Source organism: Pagrus pagrus, assembly GCF_965226575.1.
Source record: "Pagrus pagrus genome assembly, chromosome: 6".
In the NCBI taxonomy this organism is placed as follows: domain Eukaryota; kingdom Metazoa; phylum Chordata; class Actinopteri; order Spariformes; family Sparidae; genus Pagrus; species Pagrus pagrus.
Genome location: NC_140190.1, coordinates 34,567,207 through 34,589,294, shown reverse-complemented (window position 1 = coordinate 34,589,294; position 22,088 = coordinate 34,567,207). Strand labels below are relative to the sequence as shown.

The 22,088-nt window shown below is 40.8% G+C and overlaps 1 protein-coding gene across 3 annotated transcripts in view; it reads right to left on the bottom strand.

Annotated features, from left to right (window-relative positions):
* kdm4aa (lysine (K)-specific demethylase 4A-a) overlaps window positions 1-21,518 on the bottom strand; it is a 34,398-nt gene extending 12,880 nt beyond the window's left edge. Inside the window, exons 1-19 of one of the 3 annotated variants that reach the window (XM_084355121.1) lie at window positions 21,394-21,518; window positions 19,824-19,991; window positions 15,875-16,050; window positions 15,600-15,714; window positions 15,204-15,397; window positions 11,234-11,283; window positions 9,688-9,791; window positions 9,417-9,554; window positions 7,885-8,114; window positions 6,701-6,861; window positions 6,116-6,516; window positions 5,498-5,597; window positions 5,166-5,350; window positions 4,774-4,978; window positions 4,407-4,483; window positions 4,223-4,278; window positions 3,495-3,603; window positions 1,384-1,572; window positions 1,113-1,283 (exon numbers count right to left, since the gene is read on the bottom strand). In XM_084355121.1, coding sequence (XP_084211247.1) covers window positions 1,113-1,283; window positions 1,384-1,572; window positions 3,495-3,603; window positions 4,223-4,278; window positions 4,407-4,483; window positions 4,774-4,978; window positions 5,166-5,350; window positions 5,498-5,597; window positions 6,116-6,516; window positions 6,701-6,861; window positions 7,885-8,114; window positions 9,417-9,554; window positions 9,688-9,791; window positions 11,234-11,283; window positions 15,204-15,397; window positions 15,600-15,714; window positions 15,875-16,050; window positions 19,824-19,964 — 2,802 coding nt within the window. In that variant the 5' untranslated portion in view covers window positions 19,965-19,991; window positions 21,394-21,518. Of the gene's footprint in view, window positions 1-1,112; window positions 1,284-1,383; window positions 1,573-3,494; window positions 3,604-4,222; window positions 4,279-4,406; window positions 4,484-4,773; window positions 4,979-5,165; window positions 5,351-5,497; window positions 5,598-6,115; window positions 6,517-6,700; window positions 6,862-7,884; window positions 8,115-9,416; window positions 9,555-9,687; window positions 9,792-11,233; window positions 11,284-15,203; window positions 15,398-15,599; window positions 15,715-15,874; window positions 16,051-19,823; window positions 19,992-21,199; window positions 21,307-21,393 lie in introns of those variants that run through there. The other 2 variants (XM_084355123.1, XM_084355122.1) reach the window with 2 other exon arrangements.
* Window positions 21,519-22,088: the final 570 nt, after the last annotated feature.

The window sequence follows — 22,088 nt, the reverse complement described above, 5'->3', positions numbered from 1 at the left end:
TCATTAAATTAACCAGACTACATGATATGAGGGTCAATCACGAAAGGAAAACTCAATATTTTTAGGAGCTCTAACAGCGTGGCTGTTATCGTTGTGCCTTGTGATTTTGTGTGTGTGTCATCATGGCAAAATGTGGTCCTGGAGTTGTCTTTTGTAGTGGGAACTACCACAGAAGCAGATTGGAGATTTTGTCAGCAGGATAACCTCACAACCGTGCAAGATGCAATAACAAAACTTTACAGGTGTGTAGTTGAGACCAAAATGAAGGCAGAGTTCAAAGATTAATGTGGCCTGGGCAAGGGCGCCGGAAGTAGGGGGCAAGGGAAGGGGCCACTTTACGCCCCTGGCCCATATTTGTTTTGATGTGTAGTCACAAAATGTTACGGGTGTGTAGTTGTACTTATGGGCCCCTTGCTCAGACCACGCCAATTATCAACTTCATTTTGATCTCAACTACACACATGTAACATTTTGTTATTGCATCTTGCACGGCTGTGAGGTTATCACGCTAACATTTACCTCCACCTGGAAAAGTACTGAAAACTACTTCTGTGGTAGCTTCTACTACAGTAGGTGTCTCCAGCATAGGGCTGGGTAAAATGTCTTGTCATTTGATACCAAATTTCAGTAGCTAAGGAGTTCATCTCATCAGCATCAGGGAACCAATAAGCATTCAGTATGCTTGTTGTGCCAAGATCTAATAGTGTTGGTGATTGGCTGTCTCAGGGCATACCGGAAAAAAAATAAAATAAACACTAGGTTACGTCCAGAGACTCAGAGAGCTCACCATGTGTATGTGTAATGTAGTCTTTCATCATTTCATAAAATTACTATCAAAACAGTATTGTTCAGGAACCGGTATCCGAGTCAAGGCATTGGTATCGGTGGCGAAAATGATAGAGCCCTATCCAGGACCACATTTTGCCATGATGACACACTACAGTTTCACAGAGTGAAAAAAACATTACCAGGACATGCTGTCCAGGCTGGTAATAATGCAGTAATGCCTACTGAGTATTAATGGATCATCACGGCACAGCTGGTGTGATTGCAGCGCAAGATGGTCTCAAGTTTTCTTTCCAATGACAAGATTGTGATGAACTGAGTCCTACCACAATGTCTTCAGGGAAGAGATTGTCGCTGAAGGAGCCATCATCAAAGTTGACTTCATAGAATGTCTCTTTAGACAGCTGCACCACATCACACTGGTAGTAGCGGCCATTCTTGTGCTTGCATATCACCTTCTGTCCAACAGTCAGCTCATGCATAGCTGCTTTATTGCGCTGTCGGAAGAGAATGAGATATCACACAAGTGTAAATAGTGCATCTGCAGTTCAGTTAGTACTTAAAGAAGAGGTGACAAGATCCTCAGCTGCTCCTTACCTCAATCTGAGTGGGGCCTTTGTGCCGACAGCAGGTAACATGAACTACAAACGGCCATTCATCTGGCTGCATGAGTACTCCAGCAGCCTGGGCACATGTGGGGTGGTAGGCAGTGGGACACCGGCCATGAGAGCACTGCACACAGCAGCCAGATGCCTTTTTCATCCGCTTCTTACAGTAGTAACATTTCTGTTAGAGATTAAAACAAAGAAGCCAGGGCTCAATAAAGTGCAGTGGATTTGAACTCAATGAAGGTGAAGCTAACACATGAGGACCAACATTAGTTTGAAAGCAGCTGACAAGTTTTCTGCTAGATCAATTGGCCTTCAAGACATACAGATGGCTGGATATTCCAGTTTCCAATCCGTCAATGTAGCTGGGAGGGCTACACTGCTAAGAGGACCAAAGCTGGAGGTTTAAACACACTGTGTGTGTGAATGCTCCTGTCGTGGCTGGGGCCTTTATTTACCTAAGCAGCAGAGGCATATTTTGATGTATTAATAATGTACTGGTTCTGTACTTCACTGTGTTTGTTCACCAAAGTCTGCTAGTGTTGCAGTCCTGCTTTCCTTTATGACAGCCTATGGTGCCAGCATCATATTTCTATATGCAAGTAAAAAAAATGGTGAAAATAAGAAGTTTGGAAATTGTAAAGTTGTACAGTACAAATGATTCTTAGTACTGAAAACTGAATCTGCAAAATACACCGATTCCCTCCTTCCTATTGATAAATGTGTAAAACAACCTCTCATATGTACATTTTTTAAATGACATCAAATCATCTATGTGGCAGGTCATATTAGCTGTTAGTCAATTTCTCTTTCCACTTGAAGTTTGTTTGAATATGGGGAAAAGTTAAATAAATTTTAAACTGTAATGACCTTTTTGAATTTGAAATGTACAGTCAACAGTTTAAGTGCAAAGAACTGTTTTGATTAGTTTGCAATGTGATCCAGCAGAAAGCACCCTAAAATTAACTATCAGCTTGACCTATTGCATCCCTGATTGGCCTACCAGTAAACTTTGCTAGTATTGTCAGGTTGTTTGCTGCATCTGAGAAGCAATGTGTGGAAACGAAACAAACGGACAGACCGGGGGGGCGAGGAGTGATGCAGAGGGTGAAGTAGGCCGGCTTCGTCGCTCCATTTGGCTGTGTACATTGCGAGAAAAAATCACATGCAAATGTCAAATGCCGCTGTTCGGACGCATCGTGCGATTCAGAGGCATTCGGACGCATAGGCCCATTTTAAAAAGTTTATTTTATTTTTATTATTATTATTTTAATACGTTCTGCGGAGAAGGGAGACTAGTGTCGGACACGGTTTGGAATGAAAGGGAGAAAACATGACAGAGTAACACGGCGAATATCGCTAGTATATAGATTTTTTTTTTTTTTTGAAGACGTTAATTAGGCGGCAGCCCTTTGTTGTTAAGGCGGCCGCCTTAACAGGAAAGCGCTGCGGAAAAACCCTGGTGGAAGGATTTTGGGTTCTATACCCTGGAGGGCAAAGTAACAAACAAAGACAAGACTTTTTGTTGATTCAAAAAAGTGAAAAAGATGACCTGGAGTTACCTGGAGAAAGCACGGGAGATGATAAAAAAAAGCTTTTTATCAACATAAACTGTAGATTTGTCTTTTCACTGCACAATTAATTTTACATTTGCCGATTGATATACGTCTGTTTTTTTTCTTTTTGTCCCTGCAAGAAATTGGTGATACAGCATTTTGTAATTTTATTTATTTTATGTATGAATTTATTGTTGATATTTTTTAAACCGTAAGATGACATATGTTCTGTAATCCCATGTGGGATGGGACAGATATTGGCATGACATAACAATCAACTAACTACCTACCTACCTAACTACATACTAAATCAACATAAAGGTAAATAGGGATGAAAAATAATATTTCTGTTCAAAAGAGAGGGACCCAACTCCGTGGAAATTAACATTATCTTAAGTCTATTGTGTAAACTACTAGAGTAGAGATTATTACTTCCTCTCACATTTATTTATTCATGTTGGTTGAACTCAGCCATTATTTGAGCACCAGCTTTCAATCAAGAATAGGAGTCATCCATAAAAGCATGACTGTTATTGGAACTCACCAGTTTAAATCTCTGCAAAGGGATTCCACTTAAATCCACAGGACTTCTTTCAGTGATGTTGACAAAGCGTGCCTCTAGCACAGCCACTGCACACAGCACATGTACCCACCTAAAACACACACACACACACACACACACACACACACACACACACACACACACACACACACACACACACACTTAGTGTTGCTGATATTATTTATCTTTGGTACTGTTTTATATGGTTTATTGAACTACATGGGCCTCATTCCTTTTCTTTTTTTAGAAAAGGCCACATTCACCTTTGAAAATACTCAACCATGTTTTTCAACCTGACTGTTGATAGATTGTGACACTGACAGCTTGTTAAATTGACAGCTGATTCCTGTGTGTGTGTGTGTGTGTGTGTGTGTGTGTGTGCGTGTGAAGCTCAGCCCCACCCTTGTGCACTGACAGAGCAGAGGAGAGGACGGCAGAGAGAGCCTGTAAGGATCATAATTTACACAATAGCCAAGTATACAGTCAGTAACATATCATAATGTGCATCCCTACATGCAGTAATAGTCAATTTGTTAGACCAAGACAATCCTAGTTTTCTGATTTAGAACTCCACGTTGGCTGTTAAGGTGTTTAAAAAAAAATCAATTGAGCATCTTAGCACTATAAACCAGTTTGTTTTGAATACGTAAATGTTATCCTAATCCTAATAGATGTCCTTTCCTGTTTCTAATGACACTGTAACAACTTACTTGTTGTTGTTAGCTTTCTGTAAGGCTCCGCCTCTCAGTGAACACAAACAGCAATTCTGCAAAAAGAACACGTGATCAAGCATGTATCCAGACATACAATTAAGAGCAAAATCTTCCAGTGATAGTGTCTATCAAGGCTGGGTAAATCCATGTTGAGTAAATTCAGCCTGGAGAGGTCACTGACCTCAGTCATGGCGTTGGCCTTACAGCGTGCACATTTCCACTCCTTGCTCACACTGCCTGCATCAACGCCGTAACAGCCTGGAAAATACAAACACAAAGACTCAGTCTGACACACTGGTACAGTGTTTATCATGAAGCTCTGTCAGCATGTGCTGCCACCCATAGACAGTGTTTAGTCAGTGTAGGTTTCAGTGGCTGTATTATGCCAAAGTCATTAAATGTTGCCGTTTAATTCTATAATAACAAATTTCTGTGCTAACGACATATGAGACGAGAGGAAGGTTGACAGGGCTTGTATAAAAAAATGCTTCAATCATGTACACACAGGTTGTGTGACATATTCTGAGTTCAAGAGTGTATGCACTGACTGGTGTGAACCCGGACGCTGCACTGAGAGCAGCTGATGAGCAGGCTTGTTCCATCGTCCTCTAGATGAGGTGTGACGGGCTGCTCCTCACACTCAGAGTCCTCCTCTGTGGTGGTAGTAAAACACATCTCCGGGATCAGAGGTTTGGTCCGCATCCGCCCACCGGCCACCAGGACAGGACCATCTATGCTTTTCGCACTTTCAGTCTGACAGCAGCCACAGCACACAGAAACATGGAGTTTAGTAATGTCCTATTCTGTAATTCAGTTTCAAACTGACTTTTTTTCTCTCCATGACACCACCTGGTCTCTGTAGTGCATGGTCTATATGCTGTATAGCGCTATGGATGACTTGTATTAACTAGTGAGTGGAGTGTGTTCTGGTGCAGATTACCTGCTGGTATGTGTGGAACAGCATACAGATAGAGCAGTATGGAGGTTTGGAGCACATGCGCTGGTTGTATTCCCTCTCTTTCTTCAGGTTGGGAGGTCTGCTCTGCCACAAGTGAGCAAGAGGTTTAGCCCAACTCTCCCCTTCCAGACCACCCTCCTCTACTGGGGGGGTCTCCTGTGGAGCCTCTGAAGCATAGAAAAGCACATGAGCAAAGTTAACACAAGTAACACATTCACATGAAATAACAACTAGAGGGAGGATATTAAAGTTCTAAAGCATTTGAGTCAATATTAAGTATGATGTTGAGGCATCCCTCTTATGTTATTGCAGACCTTCATCACTTATGCCATCATTTATGAGTGGATGGTGGCCTGGCAGCTGCCCTAGATCACTCTCTGGTTCTCTGTTTCCAGCCAGCTCTTCTGCCACCTGCTGGAGGGACACATATTTCATTTTTGTATGCTTAACAACTTGCACCAAACTTGGTGTAATTCATCACAGTGAACACTGATCATCTTTATTTTGTCTGTAAGTGGGATTTATGTAATGTCTCAATGTTAAAGGAAAAAAAAAAAAACTCTTGTCATTTGAGTTAAGAGTTGGCTGGTAAGAGGCATGCAATAAATGCAACAAACTATTCTACATTAATTTGTTTCACATCGTATGTTTGCTGATTTTTTTTCTTTTCTGGGTTTGATGGCTCATCAATCTAATGCTTCTAACTGACATCTGACCATCTTTGAAAGCAAAACCAAACCAAAACTCAAATCTCAAGCCTTTACACTATTGTTAACATTTTTCCCAACCATTGGTTCAGCATGCTTTATAAAATCGACATGTAAATTGCACTAAATTACCACTGAGTGGCTGAAACATGCGAAAAGCATTTTTATGGTACATTAAAATGTGGCGAACACTTTCAAATGGGTGTAACATCTGTTTGCACTCACTGCTTTGCTAACGTGTCTGTTGTCTTTCTCCATCTCATTGTCAGTGCCCTCACTCTTCTTCTCCTCCTTGGGCGGGCTTTCTCCCTCTCCGTAGTCTCCTTTGGCATAGCTGTGAACATGCAGGACGTCTGCAGGGCTCAGCGTCCTTTGGAACAGTTTGTGTGCTGGGCTGCAGCTGCTGCTCAGCTGAGGCTCCTCATTGCTGCCTGCCTCCTCAAAGCATGGAGCCACCACCTGGCTCTCAATAGACTCAGGAGGACACACATCTCCAGTTGACACGCCGTTCTTCTCTTTTTTTAAAGGGCTTCGTCTGCTTTTCTTAGTGCTGAATTTGGACTGAGATTTTGTCTGCAGCTTGGTGTCTTTCTCCTTCTTAGGCTCTGGCTTGACTTTCACTGTGTCTGCAAGAACAATTCAGCATCGATATACGTTATTGCAACTACTGACACTACCAGTACAGGAGGTTGGCTCACCATGTGATTCTCTAGTTTGTTACATCATATGAAACTGTGGAACAGTTTCATATGAACAAAAAAAATTATTGTTTTACTAAATTTTGGAACTCTAACAAAAGCTGTGCAGTACCTTTATCTGGCTCGACAGGGACCTTAGTTGGAGACTCCTTGCGTGACAGCTTAGCCCTCTTTGGCTCCACCTCTTCAGTCTCCTTCATGGTCATCTCAGGTTTGATGTCTTCAGATTCAAGAGCTTCAAGTTGACGCTTTGTCCCAGTCTGAGGCTTTGGACTACCGCATGATGGGAGACATCAGTAGAGACATGTGTGACAGGACTCAAAGGGGAACACCATTTCTCACAGACTAGTAAGAGCAAAGCAACAATTCTGTGTGAAGTACAGTTGTGTGAAAGAATCTTTAAACACAAAATCTTCAACTGACTTAAGTGACTATACTGAGTCACCATTGTCACTGATCAGTAGCTTTTAGCAGTGCAGCTCCTCATTGGTTACAGAGAGCATCATTGTCAGCTCTTCCATGATTCACACCATGTTACAAACTGCTTCAAATGTTTCAGCGGTTTGAACAGTGATACGTTCATTAAGGCTACATTCACCAAATCAGGCGGTGCGCCCCCACTGATCAGTTTGCTGAAAGGTAAACTTTATAGTTTTTTTTTTTTAGTTCTTATGCTCCTAGCATGCTGGTCCTACCTATGATCATTTGTCCACATTGACAGATTCAAAATAATTGCAATCAATCAGGACATGAGGCAGATCATTACTGTGTGTTTTAAAATGGGGAACAGACTAAATGGAGTGATCACAAGTGAGACATCATGCTACACAGAGAAATGTTCATTGTGTTCCCCCTGTAGCATTTTGATTAACCATGCTAAATAACATGCCCCGCTACTGACCTGTTCTGCTCTGCTGGCCACTGACCGCCACCTTATGTGATTGGCCACCGCAACATGACGTTGGCTGTGTTTCTCCAAAAGTTGAGTCAGTTTAAATTTTTTTAAAACAGCAAGCTGGGTTTTATTTTACAGAACCCCCTGCAGCCTGCACCACAGCAACCAAAACCAACTACCCTCATTAAAATGAATGGGAAGACCTGGGTTTTCGCCACACTGCCAGATTTTGATGTTTATAGTCTTAGATGTGATGGCTTATGGTCGTTAGATAAACATAAACAAAATACAAAGGCAATGACCCAGAGTCTTAAAAGGAGAACTGAACAAAACAATTTGAATCAGCATTGTCTACAATTCAGATAACTGGTGAATGAAGTAAAAGATGTGTAAGTGCAAACCTTTTGTCCTCCGGGATAGGAGTGGTGGGCTTCTCAGATTTAGATTCACTTGGACTCTCTGAAGACTTGGTCTTGTCTCCTTTCAGAAACTCAGCAGACTCTGGTGTGGGTTTGGAGTGGTCGATTGGAGTGTTGTCTTTGCCTGCTTTCCACAGCTTGTAGCGATCAGGCTGAAACTTCCGTACAAACACATCCATGGAGATCTTCACCATGTCCTGACGGCAAGAACACTGGGAGGAAAACACAGATCTAGGTTTACACCACGGCAGTCGTAGCAATACAAAACAATGCTTTGAGAACAGCTGCATTTACTGTTGCGTTCGAGTGAAAGTATTCTCACTTGTAGTTGAAGTTGCTCCTGACCTTTCCAGATCAACCATGAGGTCAAACATTTCACTAGCAATGTCAACAGTTATAGGCAGATTTTGTTAGAGAAAATTACTGAGCACACTCATGCAACCCGAAGGTTGAACCATTCTAATGACCTCTGCAAACCTCAAAATGAACCGGACAATTTTTGCCTTGGCCACATTATACAACTTTCAAAGCTGTCAGATCACTGTACTGTTCACGCTACACAACTTTCTGACTTGTATTATGGACCGTTGTTGTGCTTGAACAGCATTAGCGGGTCACACGTGTGAGTCTGACATGGGAATGACTCGGTCCAGTTGTTTGTGTGCCAATTTAAAGCAAAGAAAAAAAAAACAAGCACTCATGACTCCATGTTTGCCCATGCAGGATGCATTCACCAAACTTTACAGGTGTGCAGTTGAGATGAAAATTAAGGCTGAGTAGTGGCCAAGAAGTGGCCCGCACTGGCTTAAAAAGGGGGATCACTGTATCTCAGTTTCAGCCATTTCTGTCCACTCTAAGGCTTCAGGTAAAACTACAGACCATCTTGCGACATGATCACATCAGTCGCAACGCGAAATCGATGTGTATGATGCAATAGAACACGTGACATGAGAGAAGTGAGTTTGCTGAAACAGGTGAACTGTGCCTAACCATCCTCACATGGTCAACTTTTGACCAGTACTGACAATGTGTTTTGCTGAAATATTTCCATGTTTGATAAAAGGAAGGAACAACATTAAGTATGGAACACATGACTTGAGAGAAGATGTATAATGTCAGTACTAACAAAGGTTAAAAGTTGACCATATGAGGATGGTTAGGCAAAGTTGTCTTGTCTCTTGTCATGTGTTCCACTACACCATTTAGCACCAAATTGGCATCGTGGCCAGTGTGATCCCATCATAAGATGGAGTTTTGGAATTAGTTCAAAGGATAAACTACTAGTACATCCATCTGCTGATTATTGGGACTGTCAGTAAGTCAGTGTGGACATAAAACAAACCACAACTACCATGCATCGATAGTCTTTTTGCTTTGGTCCAGGCCAAATAATTGGTCTACAGATGTAAAAGTAACTGAATCTTGAATTGGTGATTATTGCTTTGTGCCTGTGAGCTATCATCACAACAATTCCTGCATCCATTCACAGCTGTTTAAATGATGTTTCTGTGTACCAGTGTTGCCTGTTTGCCATAATCAATCCATCGCTGGGTGGCAAAGTTGGTCGACTCAGCACAGTTAAATCCATGGTTGAAACCAGCATGATAGCCAAATGGGAATGTCAAAATGAACTGCCCAGCCTCCTGTGTGACCTGAAAATCACAAGAATCAGAAGAGATAATATACCATAGTGCACCTGTTAGTTTAGTTATTTGCAATTCTACAGCTTTATTCTTAAACCTAGAGTAGTGTCATGGGGTCAAAACAGAGTAACTGAAAGGTCACCTTTTCAAATGGTATGCCATATTTCTTTAAGATTGAGGGTGAAATTAAAGTCATCTTGTGGCGCAGGAAGGCTTCACAACTCTGAGCATTCCCTGGAAAGAAACCTGGAAATACAGAAAACATCAATGGCATCAGTGAAAGCTGAAAGTCAAAAGTTTACATCCACTTGTAAAGAACATGTATATCATGGCAGTCTCTAGTTCCAATGATTTATACAGCTCTCATTGTTCTGTATTGGAACAAGTGGAACACAAACTACTTTGTCACAAAAAATATTCATTCATTCAAGTTTGGTTAAATAATGAATTTATTATAGGTCTTCTGAGAATGTGACCAAATCTGATCAATTCAAAAATAAACATACAGTAATTCTAATATTTGGTTAAATGTCTCTTGGCCATTTTCACCTCAGTTAGGTGCTTTTGATAGCCATCCACAAGCTTCTGGTTGTCCTCTGGCTGAAATTTTAACCGCTCCTCTTGTGTGTGTGTTTGGGATCATTGTCCCAACTGCACCCAAGACCCAATCTTCTGTCTGATGATTTTAGGTTTGCCGCGTCTGGATCAAGGGCTTCTTTCTAACACGGCAGCCTCTCAGCTCATGTTGATGTAAAACACACCTGACTGTGGACACTGACACCTGTCTTCCAGCAGCTTCTAACTGATTGCAGACTTGCTTTTTGGTGGTTTTTGGTTGACTCTTGACCATCCTGACCAGTTTTCTCTCAGCAACAGGTGACAGTTTGCGTTTTCTTCCTGATCGTGGCAGTGACACAGCTGTGCCATGCACTTTATACTTATAAACAGTTGTTTGTACAGTTGATCTTGGGACCTGTAACTGCTTTGAAATGGCTCCAAGTGGCTCCAAGTGACTTTACCGACTTGTTCAAATCAATGCTGAACTCTTAAGACTTTCCCATTGTAGTTTTTATGGCTGAGTCTAATGGCTGTATCAAACAAGCCCTATTAAAATGGGCCCAGAAAAGTCACCAGCTGTTATCAATCAGAATCACTCTTAACAGAAGTTAAGAGGCCATGCTACAAAGAAAATGTGATTCACACAACTTCTTCTGATCACCAAAATTGATCCTTAAAATTGTTGTATGTATATTTTTGATCCAGCGGAGTTGGTCACATTTTCAGAAGACCTATAATAAATTCATTATTGAACCAAACTTCATGAATATTTTTTGAGACAAAGTAGTTTGTGTTCCACTTGTTCCATCACAGGAAAATGAGAGCTGTAGAAATCATTGGAACTGAAGACTGCCATGATATACAAGTTCTTTACAAGTGGATTTTAACTGTAACTACAGTTGTGGTCTCTGAGGTACTTTCCATACAGTATAGAGGTTCACTGTAAATACTTTTGACTTCTTTTAAAATCACTGAGCATGAGAAGCTGAAGTGACTTGTGCCACCCAACGAACAAAGATTTGAGCAGCAACAGTGTGAATTATCCATTTCAAGGGGGAGTATAGACAAATGTGATAAGTGCCTGTTGTAACCCATTAAAATCCATCTTTGGAGTGGAACCTATCACATACCTTTGGCAAGTCGTTCCAGTCTTTTCCCATGCTCTGGTGGGACAACATACCTGCAGAGCAACATTAGTACAAATATATCAAATAGAGTAATGGCAGTAAAACAGGGCAAGACAATTCCTGCTAAAATTTGAGTCACGATTGTTCTCCCTGAGAAATGAAATCCCGATTCGCTCACATGATTCTTATTTTTTCAACAAAAACTATACATTATACTGAAATGTTTAATTCAAATTTCAACTACACTATATACAGAATTTGCACTTAATCCGTTTCGGATTGCCTCCTCCCTGCCCATCCTACACATGCCTCTGCCACACTGTGTCAGGTTATGTGAGAGATGAGAGAGATGATCGCACAGATGTATGAATTGAGATGAGATCGTGATTTTTTTAAAGTAGTACGGCTTGTTTCACTTTTATCATACCATGGTCTAGGTGAATACTCGATTTTGATTTGCAGGAGGGTATCAATTCGATTCTGATGTATGGACATGTAGTCTAATATGACCATATAACCATAAATAAGTAGTTAGTGGTTAATGACAACTGGTAACAAGTACTGAGATGTTAAAGAATCTAATCAAAATGTGAATGAATCATAAATGAATGGTTAAAACATGTATTGCTCTGCACTAGTTGATTGAACATGCACCTATTGATTGAATTGATGATTAAATTGAATTGTGTTACCTTTAAAGTGAAATATAACCACAAATGAAAGAGTGAAATTATGTGACTAAATATACCACATTTTTATTATTGTTGTTAAAAGAGATGCAGTCAGTAGGGCAGTAGAACATAATATAGAGGAGAGGGAAAAAAAGGGCCCATAGTCGCTGCACAGAGAAGCCAAGGCCAAACATAAGATAAGGCAGAGCCGCAGCCAGCTCGGACTTTCCCAGCTAAGGAAGATCAAAAGAAAGGCCCGGTGTCGAGGTTTGTCGAGCAAGGAAGATCAAAGGAAATGCCGGATGTCGGGCAAATGCAGACATGGGGGGGGGCACGTGTTTAAGCCTCTTGCAGGAAAATACCCGTCACAGCAAAATTTGATGCATAAACAAAAGGACGAGCTAGGATTGGACAAATCACGGTGCCCAGCCCCCGTATTAGTGAATATAAGGAGTATGTTTCGTATTGAGAATTTGGGTCTTATCAGATGAACTTTTGTCTGTATGATCTCATGCTTTAATTGTTGACAATTAAACATTACTGCACTCAGCTTTGGAGGACTCCTGGAGATTATTTCCTTTTTATTGGTGACTTTTTGAAACTCTGAAAAACCTTTTTGGACAAACAAAGATTAAGGAGTCGATACACGACAGACACCTCTGGAACTCCTCCAGTAGTTCCAGGGAACTGCGTTCAAAGTTCTGAATTAATGCACTTTAGCCCGTATCTAAAATGAGTGACCTCAACTGGCTGCAGACATGTGCGCATCGACGTTTGAAATAAATTACATTAAAAAAAATCTAAATATCTTATTTACAACACAAAGCTTGTAATACACAAGCTGCAAAAAGAAGCCTTATACTCAGGGCTGCAGTACATTATAACGTGGGTAACTTAAGTGTCCACTGGCTGAACTTGTCCATAACAATTAATGGATTACTCATAAATGGGTGAGTAACCCTGTTTGATGTGAAAAAGCTGGTAAACTGACATTATGTGTGTTTACTCCACACTACAGTTGTTACACTGTCCCTCTGAATGCACTGTATCAAGAAATCCTCCCACATCCTGTTCACTGTCCAACTCACTACTTCAGGCTGCAGTCGGACAGACACTCATTTGTTCATGAATTTTCGGGGGGACATTTGTGGACAGTGACATGGCTGGTTAGCTAGCTTGTCTTGTTGTTTAACATGCTGCGAAATTATATTAACTGTTTGTTGACCGTTATGTTATTGACTTTGAATCTTGCTAGCACCTTTAAGTCCAAACTCTCAGGTGTTGCCATATTTTGATCGCAAAACACACGAAAATATACGCAAATTGTCTTCGTGTTTTTGTCTTTAGCAAGTGACCATGGTATAAGAGGGATAATGCCCTTTGAGGTGTCCATAATCAGGAATAAATGGACTTTGCAGAAGCAAACATCAGGCTTCCACGTCGTCAATAATGGACACCTCAAAGGGCATTATCCCCTACATGAGAACTCTGCTTATTTATTGCTGTTTGGTGTTTTGGAGAACAAAGAACAAATGTTTTTGGATTACTACCAAGTAATAACGGCAGAGAATACCACTGTTACTCCTTTCAACAACAGCTGAACACTGTCATCCTCACAAAGGTCACCATTTATTCCAGGTTTACTGTAGTTGGCTGGGACTACTCATACACTGATAATATCAGTGACACAAAGAAATAAATATGATAGTAATTTCATCTTCCAAAAAAGGTTGAATGGATCTTAATAACTCTGAACACACCACTTACTGGTCTGAAACCAGACTTGAAACCATTAGCAGCTTCTGCCAAATGCCGATGGCAGAAGCTGGCACAGCGACTGCTGTGATGATGACTAAGCTGATTATGGTAAATTAACCTTAGTCAGCTGATACTATCATATTCCCTTGCCTTTGTACACAAGTTCACCTTCAAGACAGCTTTGGATGTAAAGGCAACAAGTCTACTTACTGAAGCAGAATAAAGAACAGTGGCACTGGGCCTGATAATGTGCAATTAATAAAATTATTATATTACATAATAACTGTACTCACTTTACTTGAGTATTTTTTAGTTTATACTACTTTATGCTTCTACTCAACTACATCTCAAGAGGCAAATATTTAACTTTTTACTCCACTACATTTGTCATTTGTCATAAGATGGCCTCACTCAGATGTGTCAATCAGCTGAGTGAAAACAGCAAAAAAGAACCCCAATAACTTCTCCTGCTGTTTTTAAGCAGCCATTAGGCCCGTGATGTACTTGCTGTTGAACCACACATTTGCATAGACAACCGACTGTGTGGTGAACATAGTTGTTCACATACTTGCCTATATACTACACTTGTTAGTGGAGGATACCACTAGATGGCACACATAAGCTTGTTGTCCCATGGTTGTCCCTGCTGCTGCTGACTTGTTTACTGACTCCTGACCCAGTCACATCCCCATACTGGTGCTACACTGCTCCCACCGTTCACGTGCATATTGCATCGTGCATACGTGTAGCATTAATTTCTGAGGACATACAGGACCAACACTCCAAACGGACGCAGCATACTGGAGCAGGACTTCAACGTCACCACCACTGAACATCATACTACACTATAGTTGTATAGTATGCTAAACAGGTCAATGTACAAGTTAGAGATAGAACAGTTTGCAACTAACGTGGGCCTGTAAAGACGGACTAGTGATGAGTCTCTGTGTTGCTGCAATGACATCTAATGTCCCCGACAACCTCTGTAGTCTCATTCAGACACTTGTTAGAATCTGCCATTTTTAACACACACAAGAGCTTTATAACAAAATTGTGGGACATTTAAACAGTGCTTTTTGTCAGAAAAAGTAGATTTTTGAGTCTCACTTCTAACTAAATACTGACACTTTGGGTTTGTAGGATGGGTCGACGAGTCAATGTTTGACGAGTTAGGAATGAGACTCAAAAATCAACTTTTCTCACAATTAGGACCTTTAATGATAAATAAACAAAATGTGAAAAAAGAACACACTGATAGAGACATGGGAACCAAAAGTGAAAATTGGTAACTTATTTCAGGGTTTTTGGACTTACTCCTGTGGTGCTCTATAAAAGGGAACGGAAGTATATTTTCTCATTATCTCTCAAAATCAGTATACAAACAATATATATAACTAGGGTATGTGAGATGTTGTATTTTGCACGCCTGCAGAAGGAGGATAGGATTGTTTACAGGTTTACTGTATTTTTACATTTAGGTTATGAAGCAGAGACAATTAGTTACGTGTGCGTCCAGCAGTGTGAGGGTGTGTCACTGACTGTACCATGACTTTGGCTCTCCAAAGTGCAGGTAGTTGATGCTGTACAGATCCATGTCCTCTGTGTGCCACGCGAAGGCACTCTTCCACATGCCAAAGTAGAGGTACGGTGTGTTGACTCCTTTGATCTTGATCCCGCTCTCGCTCTCCACAGTGTCCAGAATGGTGTTTAGATGGCCAATATTCCATTCAGTCACTTCCTACAAAGGACGGATTCAGCAGAGGCCGTAAATGGCAATGACTCCGTTGTAAAAGTGCAACATGTGACTTTTGACTGATCAGGAACAAAATAAATTACTAGAGATGGATGAGTGTGTGAGCATGAAATGGAAAGGTCTGTTTGAACACAATGAAGAGATGCAAGTGCCAGTTGGTGACACTAACCAACCTATTGCTACTCACTGGATCATAGAGCGTTCCACTGACATCAGCCCCATAAAGGGGTGGGTTGAAGGTCAGGTTCTTCCAAAACTTCCTCTCCAGCTCATCAAAATCCACATATCGGGGACTGCAGAACCTACAGTCAGAAATGTTTGAGGTATACAGTAAAAACAATTTGAAGTCCAAGGAATGACCTTGTCTGGTAATACCAGGCTGACTGCCTTATAATCTCATAGTCATTGTGTGAAAAACGTTAATTAAACAACTCTAGTTTGTAATCTACTATGTAAACTGACTTGTCCATGTTGGAGGTCTTGCGGAACTCATGGACGGTCATTGGCTTCTTCTGAATGTTGTACTGTGTGAACAGTCCTGACTGGCCGGTCACTACCTGCTGAATGGGAGCAGGAATAACCAGGTCGTCGATGTCATCATATGTCTGCCGAGGTTTCCAACCTTTAGGCGGAATAACCTGCAACAGAAGAACAGAACAGAAATGGAATGAGAGAGAAACCCGGAGCAGCATGTGGTGAGTGTGACATGACTATGATGGAATTAGTAGTGTTAAAATGACCATTATGCTAACGCCTTACTAATACATGAAGACAAAAGGTTTCATTTAGGCTTGGGTAGGTTTCTGGTGATACCGGTCTGGTCCAGTGTATGATCTTGAACTGGTCTAATTTTGCGCAACTGATATTTGTCAGGTGTAGGGTTGCAGTGGTGTGCCAGTGTTAAGGGATACCACAGTAAGAAAACATACTGTATGCATTTGTTTATCTAGCGTACTGAATTCTTCTGTATCAGTGTTATTACAAATATGTCTATTTCAAGTTTATATCAAGTTTTTTGTCTGTCAGGACAGAAGATTTTGTGAAATTATAATGAAGCGTTTGTTCAACCAAAAAAACCCTTCTATTCTCCTTCTATTAAGGCTCATTGTAACTGACAATAATAATGGCAAATGTGTTTTGTAACACTATATACCACGAAACTGTGATTATTTTCTGAGATGGTTATCATAGCGTGAAAATCTCATACCGGTGCAGCACGAGTCAGGTGTAGGTGAAGCGAGCTGCCAGCATGAAACTAGTTAGCAGGAGCCCCAGGATAGCAGATTAGCTCAGCGCCACAGAGTGCTTCTTCTCCATGTTTCATGTGATGTAATAGAATAGTGCAAATAGTGCCCAATGTTGCATTACGCTGGTAATACAGACTCAACACTTCCTGTATCTGTTTCAATAAAAAGCCATCTTGTGTTTCAGTGGTCAGAGACCTATCATTTCTTAAATCTGCTATGAGCCTCATTTTCACTAACTTCCTGTCCGTTTTGTAGTTGTCAATCCCCTACCTCCTCTCTACTTCACCACTTTTACATGACTCCCTGCTTTGCCTCTTCGTTTTCCTCAAGTGTTTTTCTTCACCCGGCCTGTTTGGAGGAGGAGTGCAATTCCAGGAGCCCAGGGATTGGTAGCTTTCCCTGATCCACCACTGCCAATGTAGGGAAGAAAACAGGATGATCCCGCAGTTCATCAAGCAGACAGGCCCACCTCTTTATGGAGTTCTCTGTCCTGATTGAATAAAGTGGGTAGGGATACCAGGAAATGTCTTTTCTCTTTTAATGCATGCGCAGGGGGAGTAGAGAGTGAGTGACCAAACACTCTATAACAGTGATTACTGTTGGAATATAGAGCTATTTAACACTTATTTTAATAAGTAAAAAACACTTATAGCAGCTTTAACAAGGCTCTTATTGTGAGCAGGCTTTAGAGAAGCTCACAGACAACAGTTAAGAAGAGAGAGAGGCATGCATGTGTGAACACTTGTCAGTTGTGCTGTGTTACAGCGATGGCAGATGATGTGGTCTGCAGCAGAGCAAAACAATTTATTGTGTAGGTTGAGCGATAGAGACAAAACTCACTTTTGAGTTGAAGAGCTCAGTAACATCTTTTTAATTTCATTATCACCAATTTCACAACCCGAGCTAGGTGGCACGTGAGCCAACTGCTGGAGACACACACACAGACAGTGGAACACAGCCAATTTACTAACATTTAGCGTAAAAAAAAAAACTATGAAAATAACTTGGACAAAAAATATGAATTCAAGCACTTTCAATGATCTACGTCTATTTATTTCTTTTTTCAAGAACTTTCAAGGGCATGATTTCTTTTCTCTCAAATTCACAATTTTTTAAGTATTTCAAGGAACCGTGGAACCCAAAGTTCCATTGACTGGTTGTATTAAAATGCAAAAAAAAAAAAACACAACGTGTCTCCGCCCTGATGGACTGAGGTGCTGCTACACTCTCATCTATGGGTTTCTCATTATGTTCCACTTGGAAGCGGCTGAGTCAAGTGCAACACCTAGTGACAGAATTCAGTATTACTGTTTAACCTGAGTGCCATTCACTAATCATTTCTAATTGCAACTTTGCTACTGTCACTGAAACTCATGTTTGTCAAGTTTTACTGATCGGAAAGAAAAGGAAAAGAAGATACAAGTGGAATTAGATACTGTAATAATGGAATTAGCACTGTAGAAATGTGCATTATGCCAAATTTACCATGTGGACTATCATAGTACAGGATTATGCCCTGATGCAGTGAGTCAACGTGAAAGGAAAATCTTCTTTGGAAGGCTTTTACTGTGAAGCAGCCATAGGAAGTCAGGGGTCGAAAATATAAATGGCCCGGTGGCCCGGACGTACTTTCAAAACCGCCAGGGCCACCAGAACGCTCCAAGCACTGGCCCGGTGGGGCCAGCATGGATTAAAGTTCTCCGTCGCTACGACGGATTTCCGTCATTCAAACTTAACAGAGGCGACTTGTGAGATCAATGTAGAACGGAGGAGAACTGTTGGCTGATTTTTATTGACAGATTGTCATACTCTACAACCAATTGTATCTGAACACAGCGTGTGCGTGCCTGACCAATGACAGTGTAGTGACCCACACAGGAGCCGCGCTGTAGTCTGGACTTTGTCTGCAGTGTATCTGTGTAAACGGCTTCATTCAGCGTCTCTCCCTCCCCTCTGGCACCGTGAGTTACCACGGTTACAGGAACGCCCTGAAACTTTATGATGATGATCAATAAGAAGTTTTTGGTTAGTTTGACTGTACAGAATCATGAATGTAGCCTGGTTGTAGCTCAATGCTTAAATCTTGTATTATAACATATAGAACAAAGCCTCAGAGCTTCTTTGATTATTAACAGTATGTTAGTGATGACAGAAAGGTGATAACTTGCCATCAGACTGACAAGTCTGCAAAAGTTGCTGTTTGTATGATGTATTTTTCTGTTAAACGATAAGAGGCTCACTTTAAACAATATTATTAATAATAATAATTAATGATAATGATGATGAGAAGAAGAAGTAGAAAAATTGCATACTGAAAAGTTCTGTAGATGGTTGATTATTTGAAAGAGTAAAACTTGAGAGAAGCTTGGCAAAAAAAAGCACAGATTGATTTCATAGATTGAAAATTACATTGAAAAGACAAAAAACATTTTAAGTGTGAATAGAACAGCTGTTCAGATCATCCTCCTGTAAAACACTGTTGGTCAAATATTTAAACTTGATGTCTGCATTAGAGAACATGGTGTGGGGTGAGGCTGTAAATCTTATCTTTTTTTTTTAGCACGTGTCAAGTAAAACGCCCTGTAACATGGAGGGGGGGCGACAAAAAATCAACCAACTGAGGAGGAGATGGAGGAAGAACTGATTGTGCTTGAGTAATGCAGCACTGTTTGCACTTTTGATTTATGTATTTGCACTTTTGACCTCAGTACTGCAGCATTAAAATAAATGTTATTAAATCAAATTGTTCTTTTTCATTATTATGGGGATCAATTCCTGGGCCAGTGGTTACAATGGTGGGGCCAGTGAGGGCCAGTGGCAAATTTCCCTTATTGTCTACCCCTGGAAGTGTTGCATTTACATGAACACTATACTATGATTACAAAGAAATGTTTGCTTCTCTGTTTCTTTGGCAGGGCTTGGGTTCAGGTAATGGATTGGGCTAATTGTATTTTCAGCTTGAGTCCATTTCTATACTGCTTGTCCTGTTCACTATGAACCACTAAATAATAACTACTGAGCATGGCTAATAATGAAGTCCTATTTTATTATGAAACAGTAGATCATCCCAACCACAAACAGTATAATCTATACCACACATAATACATTAAAGAAGAAATAATCAGTCAACACATTGTATCACAATCACAACAGACACTTCTTACTTTTGCCATTCCAGCTTTGTGCGCTCCTTGTGACTCCATATAGGCTATGTAGCGGCTGAAGTCCTTGAACTCCTCTTTGGACGGGGTGAACGTCATCATTCTGGAGCCCACACTTTGGGCTGGGAATGTGTCTGTGGTCATCTTAGGATTGTTACTTTGACCTCAACTCTGATTCATGGAGAAAGTAGACATGATGATGATAAAAACATACTGATCACATGCAGGTCACATGTCTGACAGTTATGTATTTGACAGTGTTTGCATTAGTTCTGTGCCATCGCTTGACAGTAACAGACCATCTCAACACAATGCTTAAGTTGCTCTAATTTAAAGGGAGTTAAAGGGAAAGTTAAGGTAATGCATTTCTTGGCCGATTCTTCATGGTTACACCACTTAAAGTTATTAAACCATACTAGATATCACAGAACAGCCTTAATGTTTTTAAACTCTGTCATATTTGTGACAAAGGGGAAAAAGGAGGTTGATTTCACTACTTTAACTCCATCTAGATCACACTAACTCCAAAACCACTGCAGTATGTTTAGAAAAATCAAACCTGGACTAGGTGAAGCGAGGCTTTTTCACGTTAATGGAAATTTTATTCTTTATAAGTGCACAAGGGCAACATTAACACCTTTTTCCACCATGACCACATGAGACCAGGTCCAAATCAAAAACCACTATACTCTCATCAGTCAAACCTGAACTTGGATAACAAGCTGACTTCAGAGAAGAGAAGCCAAGATATTTACACCGAATTTATATGGAAGACAATTTAAAACCCAGTTTCAGATTTGAGAAACCTTTTCCAATATCGCAAAAAGAGAAACACTTTAGAAGATAAAGTTAATACTGATGTCATATTACAGAAATAGCCGGTCCGTTTTTTTTTGTTACCAGTAGACTATTCGCTTTGCTGCTAAAGACTTGAGAGAACTCATAAACCTCCCATTTGACCACATTAACTATGAGATGTGCATGAGTCTTTTCGAGTACAGTTAACCAACCGACGAGATGTTCTCTTTTTGCTAACAGGCAACATTTACCCTAAACTACGGCATTACGGACTTCGCTCGCAAAACCCTGGAGCGTTGGACTCCATCGTGTGACCGTGATTGGACACAATCCTGATTTATTCTGATCCTCCGTCTGTGATTGGGTGAATCCCACGCCTGTCACACACCATGGCCCACTGACAGCGCTGCTCCTCGGAAAAATATTTAGCCAGTCCGCTAGCTAACATGCTAACTACAAATAGCTTGCTCTGTATTTCGGGAATGAAAAGTGTAGTCAACATAAAACCACAGCACTTTCATATTCAGAAGTAAACAACAAGCAACAAATATTTACAGATAATATGAGTGGGCCTGTCTAACCTCATGAGGATGTATCCGGTAACGCGGAGTGTGTAGCGGACTGAGAGATCTGACAGCTGCCTCCGCGCTCAGCTAACGTTTACCAACTAGCAAACATGGCTTGTTGCTGACCGTCAGTTTCTTGTGCACAAACTTAGAGTTACTCCTATTTTCCGGGAAACAAATTCATTCTATAGTAGCACACGTTAACTTACACAAGCAGTAAGGTTGGCGAGTTGTTATTTTCTCAGATCACAGGTAGTAGAGTAGAAATACAGACATGGTCAGCCCGGTTAGAAAAGACAGTCCTCCATTATTCCAGTGACGCATGCCCAGTGTGTGTTTGTTTACATGGAGCTCAGCGGGAGGGGCTTCCGCAGCCTCCCAACCAATCAGAACACCTTCTTTACCAGACCATGCCGACCCTGATAATGTGTTTCATTAACGGAGGCTGCACTACAGTTTTGTAGTCCGTGAGAGATTAAAAACACTCTGTGGGAGAAATACTGACATGTTATGTTACCAGATCTACGTTCCTTTGTACGAAGCTATGTAATATTAAATATACCGGTATTCACAGTAGTTTAAATCCAGTAGTATCCAGACTAATTTATAAACTTAATCTAGCATTTACGTTATTTTCCAAGAACAGACTGCATTTAAAATCTTGAGCCACTGTGATAATCATCCCAATGTCAAACAAAGAATGAAGACAGCCATTGAAAGACGACTTAAATAACCAGTACCCCCTTACTGCATGACCAGTGTCGGCCCTGACTAATTTGGTGCCCTAGGCAAGATTTTAGCTGGCGCCCCCTTGCATCGCAGTCAGTTTCGCAATCAATTTTCATACACTCACACAGAAACTGCATGTATGTATTCAAGATTTTTAAAAGTGCATCTGAAGAGA